The sequence below is a fragment of the Hyaena hyaena genome, unplaced genomic scaffold (genome assembly GCF_003009895.1).
Source record: "Hyaena hyaena isolate Hyena2069 unplaced genomic scaffold, ASM300989v1 scaffold_395, whole genome shotgun sequence".
Taxonomy (NCBI): domain Eukaryota; kingdom Metazoa; phylum Chordata; class Mammalia; order Carnivora; family Hyaenidae; genus Hyaena; species Hyaena hyaena.
The window spans coordinates 1,248,808-1,265,294 of record NW_024081029.1 but is presented as its reverse complement, the minus strand read 5'-3'; the positions used below and the strand labels follow the sequence as shown (position 1 = coordinate 1,265,294).

The 16,487-nt window shown below is 41.7% G+C and overlaps 1 protein-coding gene across 2 annotated transcripts in view; it reads right to left on the bottom strand.

The window, feature by feature from the left end:
• SLC4A4 (solute carrier family 4 member 4) overlaps window positions 1-9,759 on the bottom strand; it is a 299,108-nt gene extending 289,349 nt beyond the window's left edge. For both annotated transcript variants that reach the window (XM_039251771.1, XM_039251773.1), the window contains exon 1: window positions 9,687-9,759. In XM_039251771.1, the coding sequence (XP_039107702.1) occupies window positions 9,687-9,759 (73 nt within the window). The remainder of the gene's footprint in view (window positions 1-9,686) is intronic.
• Between the last annotated feature and the right edge of the window lie 6,728 nt (window positions 9,760-16,487).

The window sequence follows — 16,487 nt, the reverse complement described above, 5'->3', positions numbered from 1 at the left end:
AAAGTGATTTGCTTGTGGCAACACTGACAGTAACCGTATTAACAGGGGCAAGGACCCAGACTTTCTCAATGTAGTGCTCATCCCCAAAATGAGGAGCTTATGAAAAGGTGCAGCCAGCCAGGCTGTGTCTTCTTTTCTCTCTCGCCTTTTTCATAAGCTCTTCCAACACCTTCCATTCTTCTCCTCTGTTCTTTCCACCTCCTATTCTTCCAGGTGCTTCTTCTAGTTCTCATCCATCTCCCTTTTCAAATTCCTTTCTGGCTCCAGAGGGAATAGACCTCACGTGTCCACAGAACGGCACATGAACTTCCCAAATTGCTCACAGCGGAAATCTAGAAGCACCTGCTCCCACCTACCCTTCTGTGTCTCTGCAGGTCCTTCCAGTTCAACCCAGGTATCTCCATCATCTCTTGTCCCCACTCTAGTACAACCAAAACATCATCTCTCAGTTGAATCTCAGCAACAGTCTCTCACTTTTATCTTTGTCCTCCTGTGATGCTCTCTCCATCTATCAGCAAAAGGGATCTTTTTGTAAAAATGCAAATTTGGGAGACACCTGGGTGGCTCAGCCAGTTAAGCACCCGACTTCATTTCGGGTCAGGATCTTGCAGTTTGTGAGTTTGAGCCCCGCATCAGTCTCTGTGCTGACGGCTCAGAGCCTGAAGTCTGCTTCAAAATCTGTGTCTCCCTCTCTCTCTGTCCTTCCCCTGCTCACATTCTGTCTCTCTCTCTGTCTCTCTCAAAAATAAATAAACATTTAAAACACTTTTTTTAATGTAAATTTTGTCTGGTCACTTTCCTGCTTAAAACCCTTCTGCAATGGCTCCCCAGAGCGTACTCAATAAAATCCTAAATCTTTAGCATAGCATAAAAGGCCATGAATCATCTGGGTCTTATCTACCTCAGGCCATGTTCACCCAGGTCACATGGTCCAGCCTCAATGTTCTAATTTCCACTTCTCAAATAGGCCTATCTCTTTCTTGCCTTTGCGCCTTCACACATGCCCACAAAATGTGACATTTCCATCATGCTTGACCTAGATGGTTCCTGTACAGCCTTTGGTTTCAAATTCATGCCACTCTATGGGAAATATGTACCCCTGTTTCCCACCCAAACTCACCCACACACATGATCCACTCTCTACATTATCACACCAGCCAACCTTGTCCTTAAATAATGACTGGTTTATTTGATCAAACATTCATTGTGGCCTGCACTGGGATATGCTATCATATTCAATGACACATGTAAGCCCAGAAAAGCAACATATTGGAATTTATATCTGCAACTGTTCTTAACATTTTGATAAGCTTAAAGAAAAACAAAGCACTGAGCATCAGTTAAAGCTAATAAGAAGAGTTAACACAGATACTAATCAACTAATTTGTTGATTACTGGATATCAGTATTAGCTTTAGTCTGAGAGCATTCTGCAGCCACAGCAACCACTGACAATAAATTACAGGCAAGGAGTATATCCAAGGGAGGCAGGATCTTAAATTTACTGGGTTCATCCTGGCGACTTCAAATTACTTTACTAGTACTCTTAGCAAAACTAGGAGACAGGGAGGCACAAATGCTATTTCTTTGTGGAAAAAAACTAAGGTTCAGAAAGTAAGTAATTTGTCAATGGCTTACTGCCAATATCATAGCATTTTTCAGGTATTATCCAAGAATCCTCAGAGCATCTCTGGTAGGTAGATGAGAAGACAGGTCATTAACTGCACTTTGCCTAAAGGAAATGTAACCACATAAGCATGCTTGGCCTCATGTCACCCACAAAGGCAGGGCAGAGCCAGAAACAGAAATAGGTTCTGAGATTCCTGGTTCTCTACGATGTTCTCTTTTTTAATTTTAATGTTTATTTATTTTTGAGAGAGACACAGAGAGAGACAATGTGTGAGTGAGTGAGGGACAGAAAGAAAGGGAGACACAGAATCCAAAGCAGGGTCCAGGCTCTGAGCTGTCAGCACAGAGCCCAACGTGGGGCTTGAACCCACAAACTGTGAGATCATGACCTGAGCCGAAATTGGACACTTAACTGACTGAGCCTCCCAAGTGCCCCTCTACGATGTTCTCTAACCCACAGCACAGGCTAGATAAAAGTACCTGAACAAACAGATACTGATCTAATTTGCCAAATACATGTATCCATTGGATTCAATTATAAGCTTTCATTCCACATCCAAGACATTTTCTCTGTTTTTCAGTAGGGATAGAATTACCTGTTGAAAATCTGATAATCAGCTGGAGGTGGGATGGTGATTTAACAAAACTACAAATGTGCAGTTCTGGCCCCCTAAAGCTGATATGTTGGCCAATATTACTAAAATTCAAAACCTATTTTTTTCCAGAACTTTTGGCCTGCTGAAAGTTATTGAGCATTCCACCATGAAAAGAGTCAGTAAAACAATGTCTCGAGAGGCTTAAGTAGAGTCTATTCTCCTTGCAAAGTCAGCAGACTATAAAGAAAGGTGAACATGTTGGATACAGCACTGCCTTCTAATTCTAACTCCGTGGAAAGGTAAAAACAATTAACCAGATTTAAAAGCTTTTGCAGCTATTCAGAGAAGCAAGTTATTTAAGTCACCTATACTGCTGATTCAATGGGTGTCACTCACCATGCTCCCTACCTTCACCTTCATCCCACCTGGCAATCAGCAGCTTCATAGGCACCATGTTTGGAACCTCCTGTGAGCTCCTGACATGGCAGGCTCTCACCTCAGTCCCCTAAATGCTAGCAGCCAGAAAGTAAAATTAAATTTAAAAATTAAATAAATAAAACCCCACCAGCAAGCTCACCACAGCAACAAGAAAGCCTCAACTGAGCCTTATTCAGCTTTACTCTAATCTTACTCTATTCTCTCTCATCATACTCAATTCTCAGTTCCCTCAATGATTCTGCATTTTGTGATGACAAAAATGGGGAGATACTTAGCTCAGGTTTATTTCTATACTATTGCATAATCTCATTTCATTGGCACCTAAATTATATAATAACCAACAAAGAACAGGATTATTCTAGTCTATGCTGGGTGGGAAGGAGGAATATATATATATGTCCATATACATATACATATATGTATACATATATGTTTATTTATGTGTATATATATGTGTGTGTGTACACACATATATATGTGTGTATATATATATATATAAAACGGACCCCTGAATCCTCTTCATTGGTACACTTCGTTTCCAAAAGAAGCACTTTTACAGGCTTTATTAGACAACAGCCACACACTTGTATTTTACTTTGTATACAATTATAGTTAATATGTCTCTTCTTGAAAAAGAAGATTTAACAAACTGGGGGCAATATGGATCAGAGCAGTCTACCCATGAAAATTAGATCTCACTTCCTGAGCTTAAAGGGAACCAGAATGAGTCCCAAGAGAAACCGACAGTAGGACTTGGGAAACTTTACTTGACCATTCTAACTTGTCTTTTTCAGTACAAGATGCAAGTATGGTTAGGAAGGCAAAGGATAGATGTTGGTAAAAATGAATTAAGCAAATAAAAAACATTTAAGATGTTAGTTAGAATTTTTGGACTGATAATAATCACTGAAAATTATTAATGGAATTATATCAGTCAGAAAGACAAAGTAAAGAAAGTGATTCAAAATAAGGCTCCCCTATTCCCAACGCCAGGTACAGAGGCAATGTAGTTTCTGATAATTATTGAAGCACGTCTTTGGTAAATGGCCTGTTCTATTACTCTGATTTTACAGGGCAAGAAACCCAAAATCCAAACTGTACTTTGCTTTGTTCACTTATGCAATGATTCGGCAATAGATTAGGCAAGAGTTTTAAAACTTTTATTCCCAAGCTGATGCTTAGCCATTCTGTTTTAACAGTGTTAACAACTATTTTAATTTTTAAAACATGAGATAATAAAAAAATAGATCAAACACTATGTCCCCAAAATAAACATCAAACAACATGTTTCAAAAATATGACCAGAGAAAGCTTCTAGAAAGAAACTCAAACTATAAACAAAATTGCCGCGAGTACATTACTTCAGAATTTCTGGATCCTTGAAGAACACAACCCAAGCAATGAGTTCCATTTCTTATGGCTTATTGCAAAAAAAGAAGGTAGACACCTAGGACAGAAAGTGTCCTCAAGAGGGCTTTAGCCCAAACTGTACTAACCTGGGAATTCTCTATAATTGGAAAATTCTGGGAAGAAATGTCTTATTCCAGTTTCAAAACCCATGGAACTACCATCAGATTCCCTTGAAGCTAAAGAACTCTATATGCAAATACTTAACCTCACTGATGTGGCAGGAGGTGTCGAATAGCTCCTGAGCTGAGCGTTGCCTGCTCTAGCGACCCTGGCAGGCTTTCAGCTGAGGCCATGATGGGAAAGAAGCAGGGTGCTGAGAAAGGTCTGTATGAACACAACCTGCTCTGGGAAACCCACACTGTTATTCAAGTATCAACCCTTACACACCTCACCACATTTCTTTAAAGCTCTCCGGTGGGTGGATACAAGTTTCTTTTAAGAAGCCTTTTCCTTCAGCAATATTTGCCCAAGTGTTTCCTCTGTACACACACAGTTTCTGAGTAATAAGGGTGAACAGCGGAGAAGAGGTCAGCAAAATGCAACCGGACACTTATATCCAGTGCTCAGAATAGCCCTCGCTCCAACTTGGCCCCTCCCTTCCCATCCGATAGGTTTTCATTCACTCCTTCTCGGCAATTACGTTTTTAACCATTGTAATTATTAACAAATGTCTACCCGGCCCCACTTTTTCTTTAGAATACTACCTCCTCCAATACACATAAATACGTCATCATGATATCCTCTAGTGAAAAATAGTGTTAAGTCATTATGATTTCATGTCTGTAAAATGTTGAGATCCTGACCTCCGAAAAGACAATCGTCACCATTTCATCAGTGTAGTCTCGCTCTTTGAAAACCAGAGTATATATTCTCAGGGAAGAGAATAACACAGACATGCTTAAAGGCCCTCTTTTACTTATCAATGTGGATATATAAACACTATAAATATGTCAGTGATCTCTGCAAAATCAAATAGCAGTAACAGCGAGGACAGGATCATTAGAGGCTGTATCGTCTCATTTAATAAAGAGTACTAGGGGAACCCAATTGCTGACTAAAAATTTAAGCAAAAACGTCAGAGGATTATATAAGTAATTCTACCTATGTTTACTTAGTGATATTACATATTCACTTATTCAATTCTTTCTTGTAACAAATATCTAGTAAACATCTACTCTGTTCAGACCCTGATCTACTTTTTTTTGCTTTTATTTCCCTAAAAATAATCCTCCCTTAAATTCCATGAATTTCTAACCATTCTCTCCTTTAACGTCCATCAGTAGACATGGGAATTTGTAAAAATTCTTCTTCCATTTGGATAGATGGGAGCACACTTCCTTCTGGACTTGGTTTTGAATAGAAGAGGAAAACCACCACAATATATCATAATAGCTTTGAGAGCACTGATCACAACTTCAGAAATGGAGACATGTTTCAGCCAATATTGTCCTGCTGTATTTTATGCTTCCTGAGCTGCTGGTTAGACTTCATATTAAGAAAAGGCCCCTCCTCATAAAGTCAGAGTTGCCAAGGCTTGCTGGGAAGGTACCTAGCCCTGCAGAGCCAAGGCCTTATCTCAAAGGATAAGGTGGAGTTTGCTCTTTTCCCCTATTGCAAAATATGAGAATATTAAGTAATCTGTTTATATCATACAGATCCAAAATCTTGGCTGGCTTTTTTATGGATAAAACATCCATAGGATTTCCTTCTGTTTAGAAAAAGCTACCTGGGGCTCTTTCTTCAGATCTCAACCCTGGTTCACCCAGTAAAACCTGGCCAATTTCCTCTAAATGTGTTCAAAATGAAAACTTAGTGTTTGTTCCTTATGGCCAACATTTCTGGGTCATTCGGGTGATGTCCATTACCAATTTGTCATCTACGGACCAATTCTGTGGAAGTGCCAAGGCTGGAGCTGGAGTCTTTTGGTACAGAACCAAGTAGGAGTATCTGATACTATGAAATTTTCACATGAGTTTATCCACAAAAAAATGTTAACTTTACAAAACTATACAGGCGTACATATACACTGATACAAGGTAACAATGAAAGAACAGATATAAAAGCTTCTCTTTATTTTAAAGATTAAAGTGCCACTTGGTTGCCTTTTAAAAAAAAAAAAAGTATCTCTTTAAATCATTAACACAAATGCACACGAAGGGAATTATGTGAAAATGAGGTGTAGGTCTTTAAATATATCCCACATAAATTCATTATTTAAACAGAAGATGACTCCTCTTCTGACTCACTCTATTCTCAGTGAGCTTTGCAGTTGATGGTTTTCTACTGAGTTTTTAGACCGTGGATTAAGCACCATGCCACCCACAGAGAGAAAAGTTGAACCAGGTGAACTCAGGGCGTGGTTGGAAGGCTCAGTCTGTCTCCCCTTCACAGAACGACAGCAGTAGAAGAACTGTGAGGCAGCATCTGGCCCTGCTCACCTTCAGGCTGAGCTGAATCCTATGATCACAAATTAAGAGACCCTAAAAAGACTTTTAAAAGCATGAACATTTCAAAGTGACTAGAGCTACTGGATCTTAAGTCACCCTCATAGTCGCTTATTGGGAGCATATCTGATTTGTGCAAATTACTTCAAAAAACAAAATTTTAGGGGCGCCTGGGTGGCTTAGTCGGTTAAGCGTCCGACTTTCGCTTAGGTCATGATCTCGCGGTTCTTGGGTTCGAGCCCCGCGTCGGGCTCTGTGCTGACTGCCAGCTCAGAGCCTGGAGCCTGTTTCAGTCTGTGACTCCCTCTCTCTCTGACCCTCACCTGCTCACACTGTCTCTCTCTCTCTCTCTCTCTCTCTCCCCTAGAAATAAATAAAACATTAAAAAAAATTGGAAAAAAAATTTATTTTAAGTTTACTTTTGCCAAGTGTGCTGCATTATATTTCAACCATGTTTACCCTAGAAGCAAGAGAAATAACTGCATGGATATAAGGAAACATTTAATAATACAAATGAAAGGTGGTCCAGCCCTTTGCCCTTGGGATTTCTGATCCTTAAAACTGGAGCATCTACTTCTGCCATGATACTACCAGAAACTCAACCACTTCAGAACAAAGATGAAAGTTTGCTTTCCTTCAAATATGCCCTTCTCTATGCAGTGAACACTATGAGATGGACTCATGTCCTTGAGGAAAATATTCCCTCTCCAACTATGAATCCTCTTTAGAGGTGTCGACAGTTTTCATTCCCAACCACTGAGACCATGAATAAGCCATAAACCCATCTATTTCAACTTCTTTATACTTCACATGGAGTCACTATACAATCTAAGTGATGTCACCCCCACAAGATGAAGCCAGGTGAGGAAAATGGGAGGGTCTACTAAGAGGGCACCAAATTAGAAACAGAAAGTCCCAAACTGCAGTTTCAAGACTCGTACTGGAGAAGAGCCTGCACTGGTGGGTAGTCTCCACCAGATAATGACACCATAAGCAACCATCTTATAGGGTCTCAAAATTCAGGAACGGGCATCTAGAGAAACATGCCTCAAAAGAAGTATAATCAGCTCAGACTCCAATCAACGTGAAAGATAATCATGACAACAGAAGTCTTCTCAGAATACAAAAATATACAAAAACCATGAGGCAAGTTCAATCATCTCAAAGCCAAACAATTTTACAGATGTTTCTACCACGTTTTATTGTCTTTTTGCTTCTTCTTAAAGAAACCTGACTACAGATTTGAGTGCTATTCATGGCATTTGTGCTTGAAAATCGAGCATAATACTTTAGGAAATAAACTTAGTGAAGGCCTTAAGAAATCCATGTATTAATATCCTACTGCAGTGGAGTGCTGTCAATCCTACAGACCTTACAAACCCAAGAAGTGAATTACATTTCCTGTGAACTTAGCAAGAACATTATTCTCAAGGAACACACACACATACACACACACACAGAGTACATCTCATTCCCAAGCCTTCCCACTGATTTTTCTAATTTAATTGTCCTGAAAGTATATGTTCATTCAATCCTACAATATTTCTCACATTCATATGCTATAACTTTAAGATTCTTATCTCAGAAGGGGAAAAATAGTTGGGGAGAGGGAGGGAGGCAAACCATGAGAGACTCTTGAATGCTGAGAACTGAGGGCTGATGGGTGTGGGGGGTGATGGGCATGGAGGAGAGCATTTGTCGGGATGAGCACTGGGTGTTATATGGAAACCAACTTGACAATAAACTATTTAAGAAAAAAAAAAGGTTGTTTTCTCCTCATTAATACTGGGACAGTGGCAAAGTCACCACAATGGAGTCTTAACACAGAGGCACAAGAATCTTAAGACAAAAGTTTTACTACTTTGCTCTCACTAACTTGACATTTTCCCACAGTCATGTTGTAAAAGTGCAAGGAACCCATAAAACAATATGAAAGAAAATACTGTAGTTTCCTTTTTCCTAAGTTACTTGGGCATCAAATTCTTATTAGTCAGAGTCCAGAGCATAAGTGAGGAAAGGAGGGAAATGGGGGGTGAGGAGACTACACGATCAAAAGAAACATAGTAAGCAAACGTGAGAAACATCATAATGGCCACACTATTCCAACTATTCCAGGAGGCACAAAAGCATCACGTGCCCAGGACCTGGTCTTCAGTCTGGTCGAAGGATCACTCCAGAACACACAGTATTCTTTTTTCCAACCCCCACCCCCACCCCACTGGTCCAAGTTTTGGGTAGGCATTAGATGCTCACCAAATCGTACCAATCAGGCTAGAGCTTCCAAAACACGTATGAATTGTCTCTCAGGTGATTTTAAAGGGCAGAATTTATGACATAGTTCATGTGCAAGCTTCATTTCACTTTAGGAGTGCTATCTACAACTCTCATTAATTTTTTAAATCTCTTTGTAAATATAATACCTTGTATATCTGTGATTCCCTCACATTATTACTTTAATAAATATTAATTAAGCCCTATCTTCTCACTATCAAATAAACAGTATTATTCCCACATTACTGATAAGTCCAAAGACAAGAAAAGAGAGGCACACTGAAAGCATAATAGCACTAACTAAAATTTAACTCTCATTTGGTTTTTTACAGACACTGGGAAACATTAACAAAAGAGGTCCTGGAGGTTTTTTAAGTAAAAAATGTTTGTCCATCATTTCCTAACTGAAACGCATCCATGATCACCCCTCTTTCTGTCCTCAGTTTACACCCATTTTTGCTGCAATAATGATATCGTTCTCCTTCTACAACATCTGTTTCTCTACCCTGCAAGCTGTAAGAAAGAATATCAGAAGATGCTGCCAAGTACATTGAGATAAATCTAGCAGCTTCTTTGCATTAGTCACTGCAAGGTGGTAACTATCCAGAAAAACATTTATTTCTGACGGAAAGGCATGGCTACCATAGGCACCTGCTTCAAAAGTAAAACATCCCCCTTTTGTTAACCATGCAGGACCACACCAATTCAGATTCCAATGGTCCAATGAAGTTCTTAAAATGACTTTCTGTGTTGAGGCAAAATGTGCAGACTAACAAAACTCCATAGAAAAGCTTCAGTTTTTAACTTCCAGAATATAAGATATATGAAATGTATGGGTGCTATTCTCTACAAAGACATGAGTGTATGAACATATACCTCCCCAGCCCCATGAAGCTCACCTTCTACTTCTTCTTCATCACACACATGTTTAAGGAAGGAGGCTCCTCTGTCCAGGACAGCTTCATCCTCCATCCTATAGTAATAAAAAAGAAAAAAAGAATGCTCAGACTTCTCCTGGAGTGAGCCACTTGAAGTAGCCCAGCTTCTGGGCAGGTTAACCTGCAAGCTGCTGTTCATGTTAACAGGGCAGAGTCCCTCTTCCTTTGGTGTCTGCTACTCCTTCACGCAGCTCCTCTCATCTGGTGCTTGAGAATATGCCGGTCCCACATAGCTTCAGTTCTAACCTTGAGAGGGCACCCACATGGACAGGTGAGAGAAAATCATCTCAATCCCATAGGCTGGAGGTTAGGGGTGCTCCCTTTGGGATTTGCAAGAAGGAAAAAAAAAAGATGAAAGCAAAAAAAAAAAAAAAAAATACCAAGAGAGGAAGTTTGGTTTGTCTGGAGTGCTCGTGATGATCGTTTGTGGAAATCCAGCTTCAGTGCTTAGCTCTTTAAACACCCACTGCATAAAAATGTATACCCTCACACACACACACACACACGCACACCCACCCACACACAGAAAACGACAGGGAGTTAGGCTAGTGCACAGTGGGAGCCTAGCTTCCAGCCAGCCTCTTAATACCAGCACAGCCCAGTATTCTCTGTTGAGTGGCAAGCTTTGAGTCACATGTTGGCCTTACGGAAATCTGACATCTGAGGATTATCCAGCAACCCGGCTTCAGCAACAGTCACATATATATGCCACCCATTCATTCATTTTCCACATTCTTATCACACGTCCCTACGTATATCTGTCCTGTTAACTCTTCCCTGAAGGGCACAAAGTTCTTCGGTTTATAGCCACAGTATGCTGTCCTCCTATCTCCTTACATAATAGGATCTGCTCTGCAATTTCATATGCTAAATAAGACCTCAGAATCCATCCAAGTAATGACAGCGTTTGTACGGCCTCTTGATGCCAAACATGTTTCTTAGTTTATAGAAGGAGTTAAGGTTTATTTCCATACTCTGTGACTTCTTTTCATTGCATTAACTTTGACATGCAGAATTCCATGAACTCTGTTTATAGTGAAAGCAGAAAAAAATCCCGAATTGCTCAAATGCTGCTTGTGTCGCACCGGTCTAGAAACAAAGAACTTTCTCTGGAGACAGCTGCTCTATGTCATACCATACGTAAGCTCTGCCAGAGAACCAAATGTTCACTCTGTATTCTATTCATCCAATTATATGCTCAGGCACTGAATATTGTAAGTCTGTTTTCCATATTGTCTGTATAACTTATTCTTATGCCTCAGATATTTGTTATAATCTATGTGGATATGCACTGAATTCACATTTTCCTCTTTTCTATTTTAGGAGCATGTCCATCTTGCAGACAACTATCTGAGCATAAAAAGTCAGAAATTCGGTGTCAGGTAGACCTGGGTTTAAAAAACCAAGCACTACCACTTAATATACGTATCACCTGGGGCAAAGTATTTCACTCTTTGAGCCTCAGTTTTTCCACCTAAGAAACTGGGGTAACAATATCAACCTTGCAGGATCATGGTGAGACTCAAATTAGGTAACGTACATGAAAACATTCAGTTTTGTGCCTTGTGCCTACTACATGTTTAATAAAAGTTTCCTTCCTTTATTCTTTCCTTCTCTCTTTTTACACTGACCTTTACTGGTAAACAGTGCCATTAAGAAACTCATTACCTCTGGGGCACCTGGGTGGCTCAGTTGGTTAAGCATCTGACTTCTGCTCAGGTTGTGCTCTCACAGTTCCTGAATTTGAGCCCTGCATCGGGCTCTGCTGAGAGCTCAGAGCGTGGAGCCCGCTTCGGATTCTGTTATCTCCCTCTCTCTCTCTGCCCCTCCCCTGCTCACATTCTGTCTCTTTTTCTCTCTCTCAAAAATAAATAAACATTTTTAAAAATTAAAAAAAAAACTCATTACCTTTGGACACCTGCAGAATATCTTCTTTTCGTTTATCCTGATATATGTCTTTTTCCTTCTCTATACTCAAACTAAAATATAAAACTAATTGCAAACAGGATATAAATCAGCCATAAGGATTATAGTGGAAAATAAAATGTCTTGAAACTTGAGAAGTCAAATGATTTACCAGCCTCCCTGAGCCTCAGCTCTCCATGAAGATTAAATGATACAACATATTTACCAATTCAACAAATATTTAGTGTCTGCCATATTCCAGGCACTCCTCAGAGGGAGGGGGAATATATTCATTAATATGACAGATAAAACTCCTAATAAAATAATAATAAATAGATGAACAAGGTAAACTTAGATAGCCTTAAGTGCTTTGCACAAGGTAAAATGAGGCAGGGGTTATTTGGCATAAGATGGTTCAGAAGAGGCTTCCAAGGAGGTGACATATGAGAAGAGACAAAAATGACAGGGAGGAACCAGGCATTTGAAAATGTGAATGCAGTGTTCCAAGCAAAGGGAGCAGCAAATGCAAAGACCCTAAGGTAGGAACAAGTTTAGCAAGTTCCAGGATGAGAAATGAGGTCAGTGAGGCTGGACAGAGAGAAGGTCAACAGTAGTTGACAATACTGGAGGAAATAGGCCTGTGCAGGTGAGTAATCAAAATTTTAGGCGTTATGGAAGCCACTGAAGAATTTTGTTGTGTTTTTTGTTTCACTTTGTTTTATGAGGTAAAACTGACATATAACATGATATTAGTTTCAGATGTACAACATGATTCAATTTTTGTGTATATTGCGAAATGATCACCACAGTAAGTTTAGTTAACATCTGTCACCACACAGTTACAAGCTTTTTGTCTTGTGTTGAGAACTTTTAACATCTACACTCTTAGCAACTCTGAAATATGCAGGACAGTATTACTAACTATAATTAAGAGTTTTAAGATAGAAAGTAACCCAAGCCATTTTACCTTTTTCAAGAATCATTCTGACTGCTATGTGAAAAGTGGATAATCAGGAGACCAAAGAATCCAGGAAACTATCTTTGGAACCCAAGGAAGGCTGTGGGAGACACGAATTTGGGGAAGGTATCAACACTTCCTTCCTGGCCACTTTACAGAGGAGAGGTTTATTTTATATGAAAATGGAGCCGTTGGGTACACAGCTAAATGCCCAAGTCTGGAGCTCAGGAGCCTAGGGCTGGAGAATCCAAGAACAAAGCTGATAATCTGCGCCTATTACTGGATGAGCTCTTGCAGAAAGAAAATATAGACATCGAGGTGCAGACCAAAGACCAAGGGCTGGAGCATTTATAAGCAGAGCAGAGGAGCAAAGTCAGAAGTAAAAGAAAAACTAGAAAAGAGTGGTGTTGAGGAAGTACTGCTACTAAGAGGCTGAGAAAGTTAGAGACAGAGAAGTAACCATCTTGACTTGGCAACATGGAGGTCATTGGTGACAATGACCACAGCTACTGAAACATGCCGAACACAGTGCTAGACACACAGAAGGCATTCAATCAAATCCTCTTCTCTTTCCTCCCTCATCCCCTCATTCATTTGGCAAATATTTACTGAGTACCTACTAGGTGCCAGGCATACTGCTAGACACTGGAGACACAGTGATGAGCAAGACAGATAAGGGCTCTGCTATAATCACATCTGCCTTCTTGGAGACTTCCCCTAGCAATCTGGGACAGTCAGTGCAAAGGGCAAGAGGTCATCAGCAACACAGTATTTGTATACATAGAGAAGGATGGCGGCTTACTGGGGAAACTTTTTTAAAGACCTCAGAAGCACAGCAAATTTCTGGAGGGCCGTACTACTGCAGGCATGTTAATAGTACTGTCTCCCCTTTGGAAAGCAAAGAGTAGTTTAGCCCACATTTCTTCTCAGCACTAACCCTTTCCTGTCTTATCGGTCTATAGAATCCAACAATTTCCTGTAGAACATCTCTTCTGCACCCCACCACAATCAAGCTGATCCTAAAGGTCTTTCAGCGACATGTTATGCATTTTCTAAATAAAATGTTTGGCCTCTGCACCCAAGCCCTTCCTAAAATCGCATGCAACAGGCAACTGACGCAGAAGTAAAGGAAGAAAATCAGTAGCTACTGAAGGAGACCAACGGAAGTTTACTGCCCAGAGCCCTCTTCCTAGGCTGAGGAACCATCAGCCTAACTGAAGCAGTGTCTCGTGCACCATCTGAGGTAGCGAAAATAATGATGGGTGCATTCCTTGGCTCTTTGATACATATTTCACATTCCCTCCAAGACTATACATAGCAAGTAACCAGAAACCTAGTTCCTTCCGAGGGACAATGCAGAGCATCGGGAAGCAGCCTCTTCCCTGTAGGAAGCGGAAAAAAAGAGCGCCACAAACTGAAAACATAAAACCTGCGTGTCACAGGGGCCTTTTTCCAAAGCAGCCCTCTCCTCCTCACGACCAAGTGCATCTGCACCAAGTTACAGGGGACTGTCCAACTTTCTTCCGTCTTCATACTAACAAACGTCAATTATTTGGGTTTGTGTTCCCCTCCTAAAAGCCTCTCAGCAGTTGCTTGCTATTATTAGTAAGACTGAGATATCTTTTTAAAACATGACTGTCTGACCCAACCAGTTTTCCCTTCTATCAGGAGGAAGAAATTAACTCATCTAATCCCTAAGCAGGCCCTCAAATCCATTTGTAAAGTCTTCCTTTCACACAAGGTGCCTCTGCCGAAAACAAAGAAAGAAGGGAAGGAGCATGCTTCTAAAACAGCTCCCGGGGTTGCTCACATCGCCAGCATGAGGCAAAGTTCAGAATAGACTTGGAAGCTTCTCACCAGCATCACGGGGATAAGGGTCACACCAGTCAGTATAAAATCCACACGGGGCCAGTGCTGCCTTCCTTCCACAGGGCCTCTGAGAGTAGCAGTCAGACCCCTTCCTCCAAAGTCCACACCCAACGTGGGGTTTCTCTTATTCTCCGTTATTCTGGGACACTAACATGATTTAACTGTAACACATGTCAAATCTGCTGCCAAATGGACCGGCTTTCAGCAGCCGGTCCTAATCACCGAGCAGGCTTGTAAGGGTGACTTAAGCCCGGCACGAGAAACATTTGTGCAAAACTGTCAGCCATTGGGCCTCGGGCACCCATCTACATTCCACCCCTCCGAGTTCCCACCCCCAGAGCCCTCGCCAACTGCCAACGTGCTCTCCAGCTAGTCCACACAGTGCGAGCAGCTGCCACTCAGCCAGTCAGCAAGTGGCGGGCTGCCAGCACTCAGGCTTCAGGACGCAAGCCTGCCCGTCACAGTGCTGCTAAAGGTTGAAGGTCTTCGGGTATGCTGGCCTCTAGATTCGCCTCACTTGCCCTCCCACCGCCCCGCTCCCACCCCTCCCGCTATGCCTCCCACGGCAGCATTTCACTGTCTCTATAGTAACAGCATCTGGTTTCTGGGTTAGAACTTTACACGGAGCGATTCTCCTCTTAACCTAAGGTTTTTGCCAAAGGATGCACTAGCAAAAAAGCCACTGCCTGAGGCAGGGCTACCTGTCCCCTGGCCATGGGGTGAGCTGCAGGCTCACAGCAGCAGCACTCAGAGCCGGACGAGCGGCAGGCACATCCTCCAGCCTTGGCACGCTGGCCTGTGCACGAAGGATCCACTCTGGGGCTTGCAGCCCCCGATCCCAAGCCCCTGGCCCACTCTCCTCCACACTCTCCACACTGGGCCTTTCTGACCGCTCCTAAAAAGACACCAGGGGACGGCGTCCTATAGAAGAGAATAGCTCCAGGTTTTAGGTATCCATTCCCGAGTTTGACAGTGCTGCTTCCTTCTGTTCATACAGCTCAAGGTGCATTAGTTAACCTCATCTTTTAACCCACCCCACTTTGTCCTCACTACATCCAATGAACCTCATAATCTCTCACTTCACAACGGCTCTCCTGTGCATTACAAGTATTTAAACAGATCTTTACCACATACCCTCACACACACCAAAGTCATGCATACAGAGGAACAGACAAATACTAGGATGTGAGGAGTTTTATTATTATTGGCCACTGCTGCCATGAAAATGGTATCTTTGGCATGCATACAGGCCTTTGGCATGCATACAGGCACCTTTGAGAGGTGCCAATCTCAAATCTCAGAGCTCAAAAGAAGGTTGTCCCTGCAACTTTGACAGTCGTGGTCTTAAAACAGAGGGGAGGCAAAAATCAGTGTTTTTGCAGGTCTTTTTCAGGAGCCACGCGGAAAGCAACAATCAGTACTGACATCTAAAATTATACACTCACTCACACACACACACACACACACACACACACACACATCTGAATTCTATTCCCTATTCAAGCCATTTCTAAGAAGTGGAGAGCCATTTTCATTACAAATCATTTACAAACATGATGCTTTCTTTCAAATTTTTTAAACTGCACAGCGTTTTATTGGTGCCTTTGTTGTTTTGGAAAATCTGCTTTGCACACTTTCAACATACAATTAGAGAACAATATCAAGTCTCCAAACCATAGGGACAGGCAAGGGTGAGCTAGCTCTGTGGCTGCAAAGAACACTGCCATCTTTTGGCAACACGTGTTCACTGCAGGGAAGCGGAGGGCAAGGGCAGAGGAAAAGCTCCAACTGTTCCCTTCGAAACTTCAGCAGGTCTCACAAGAGCCTTTCACTCCCCGGGGAGGAAGAGACGAGAACACGGCTGTTGACTTAACTTTAGGAACTGCTAGAGCTCTGGACACGCACGTTGGGGGAAAGAGACATCAGCGAGGCACACCTGACAGGCACGACTAACGGCAAGAGAAGAATCCCCGGGACCAGCTGGCAACAAAGCAAAGCAAATCCCCTCCGCGAGTCTAGGAGTGCCCTAA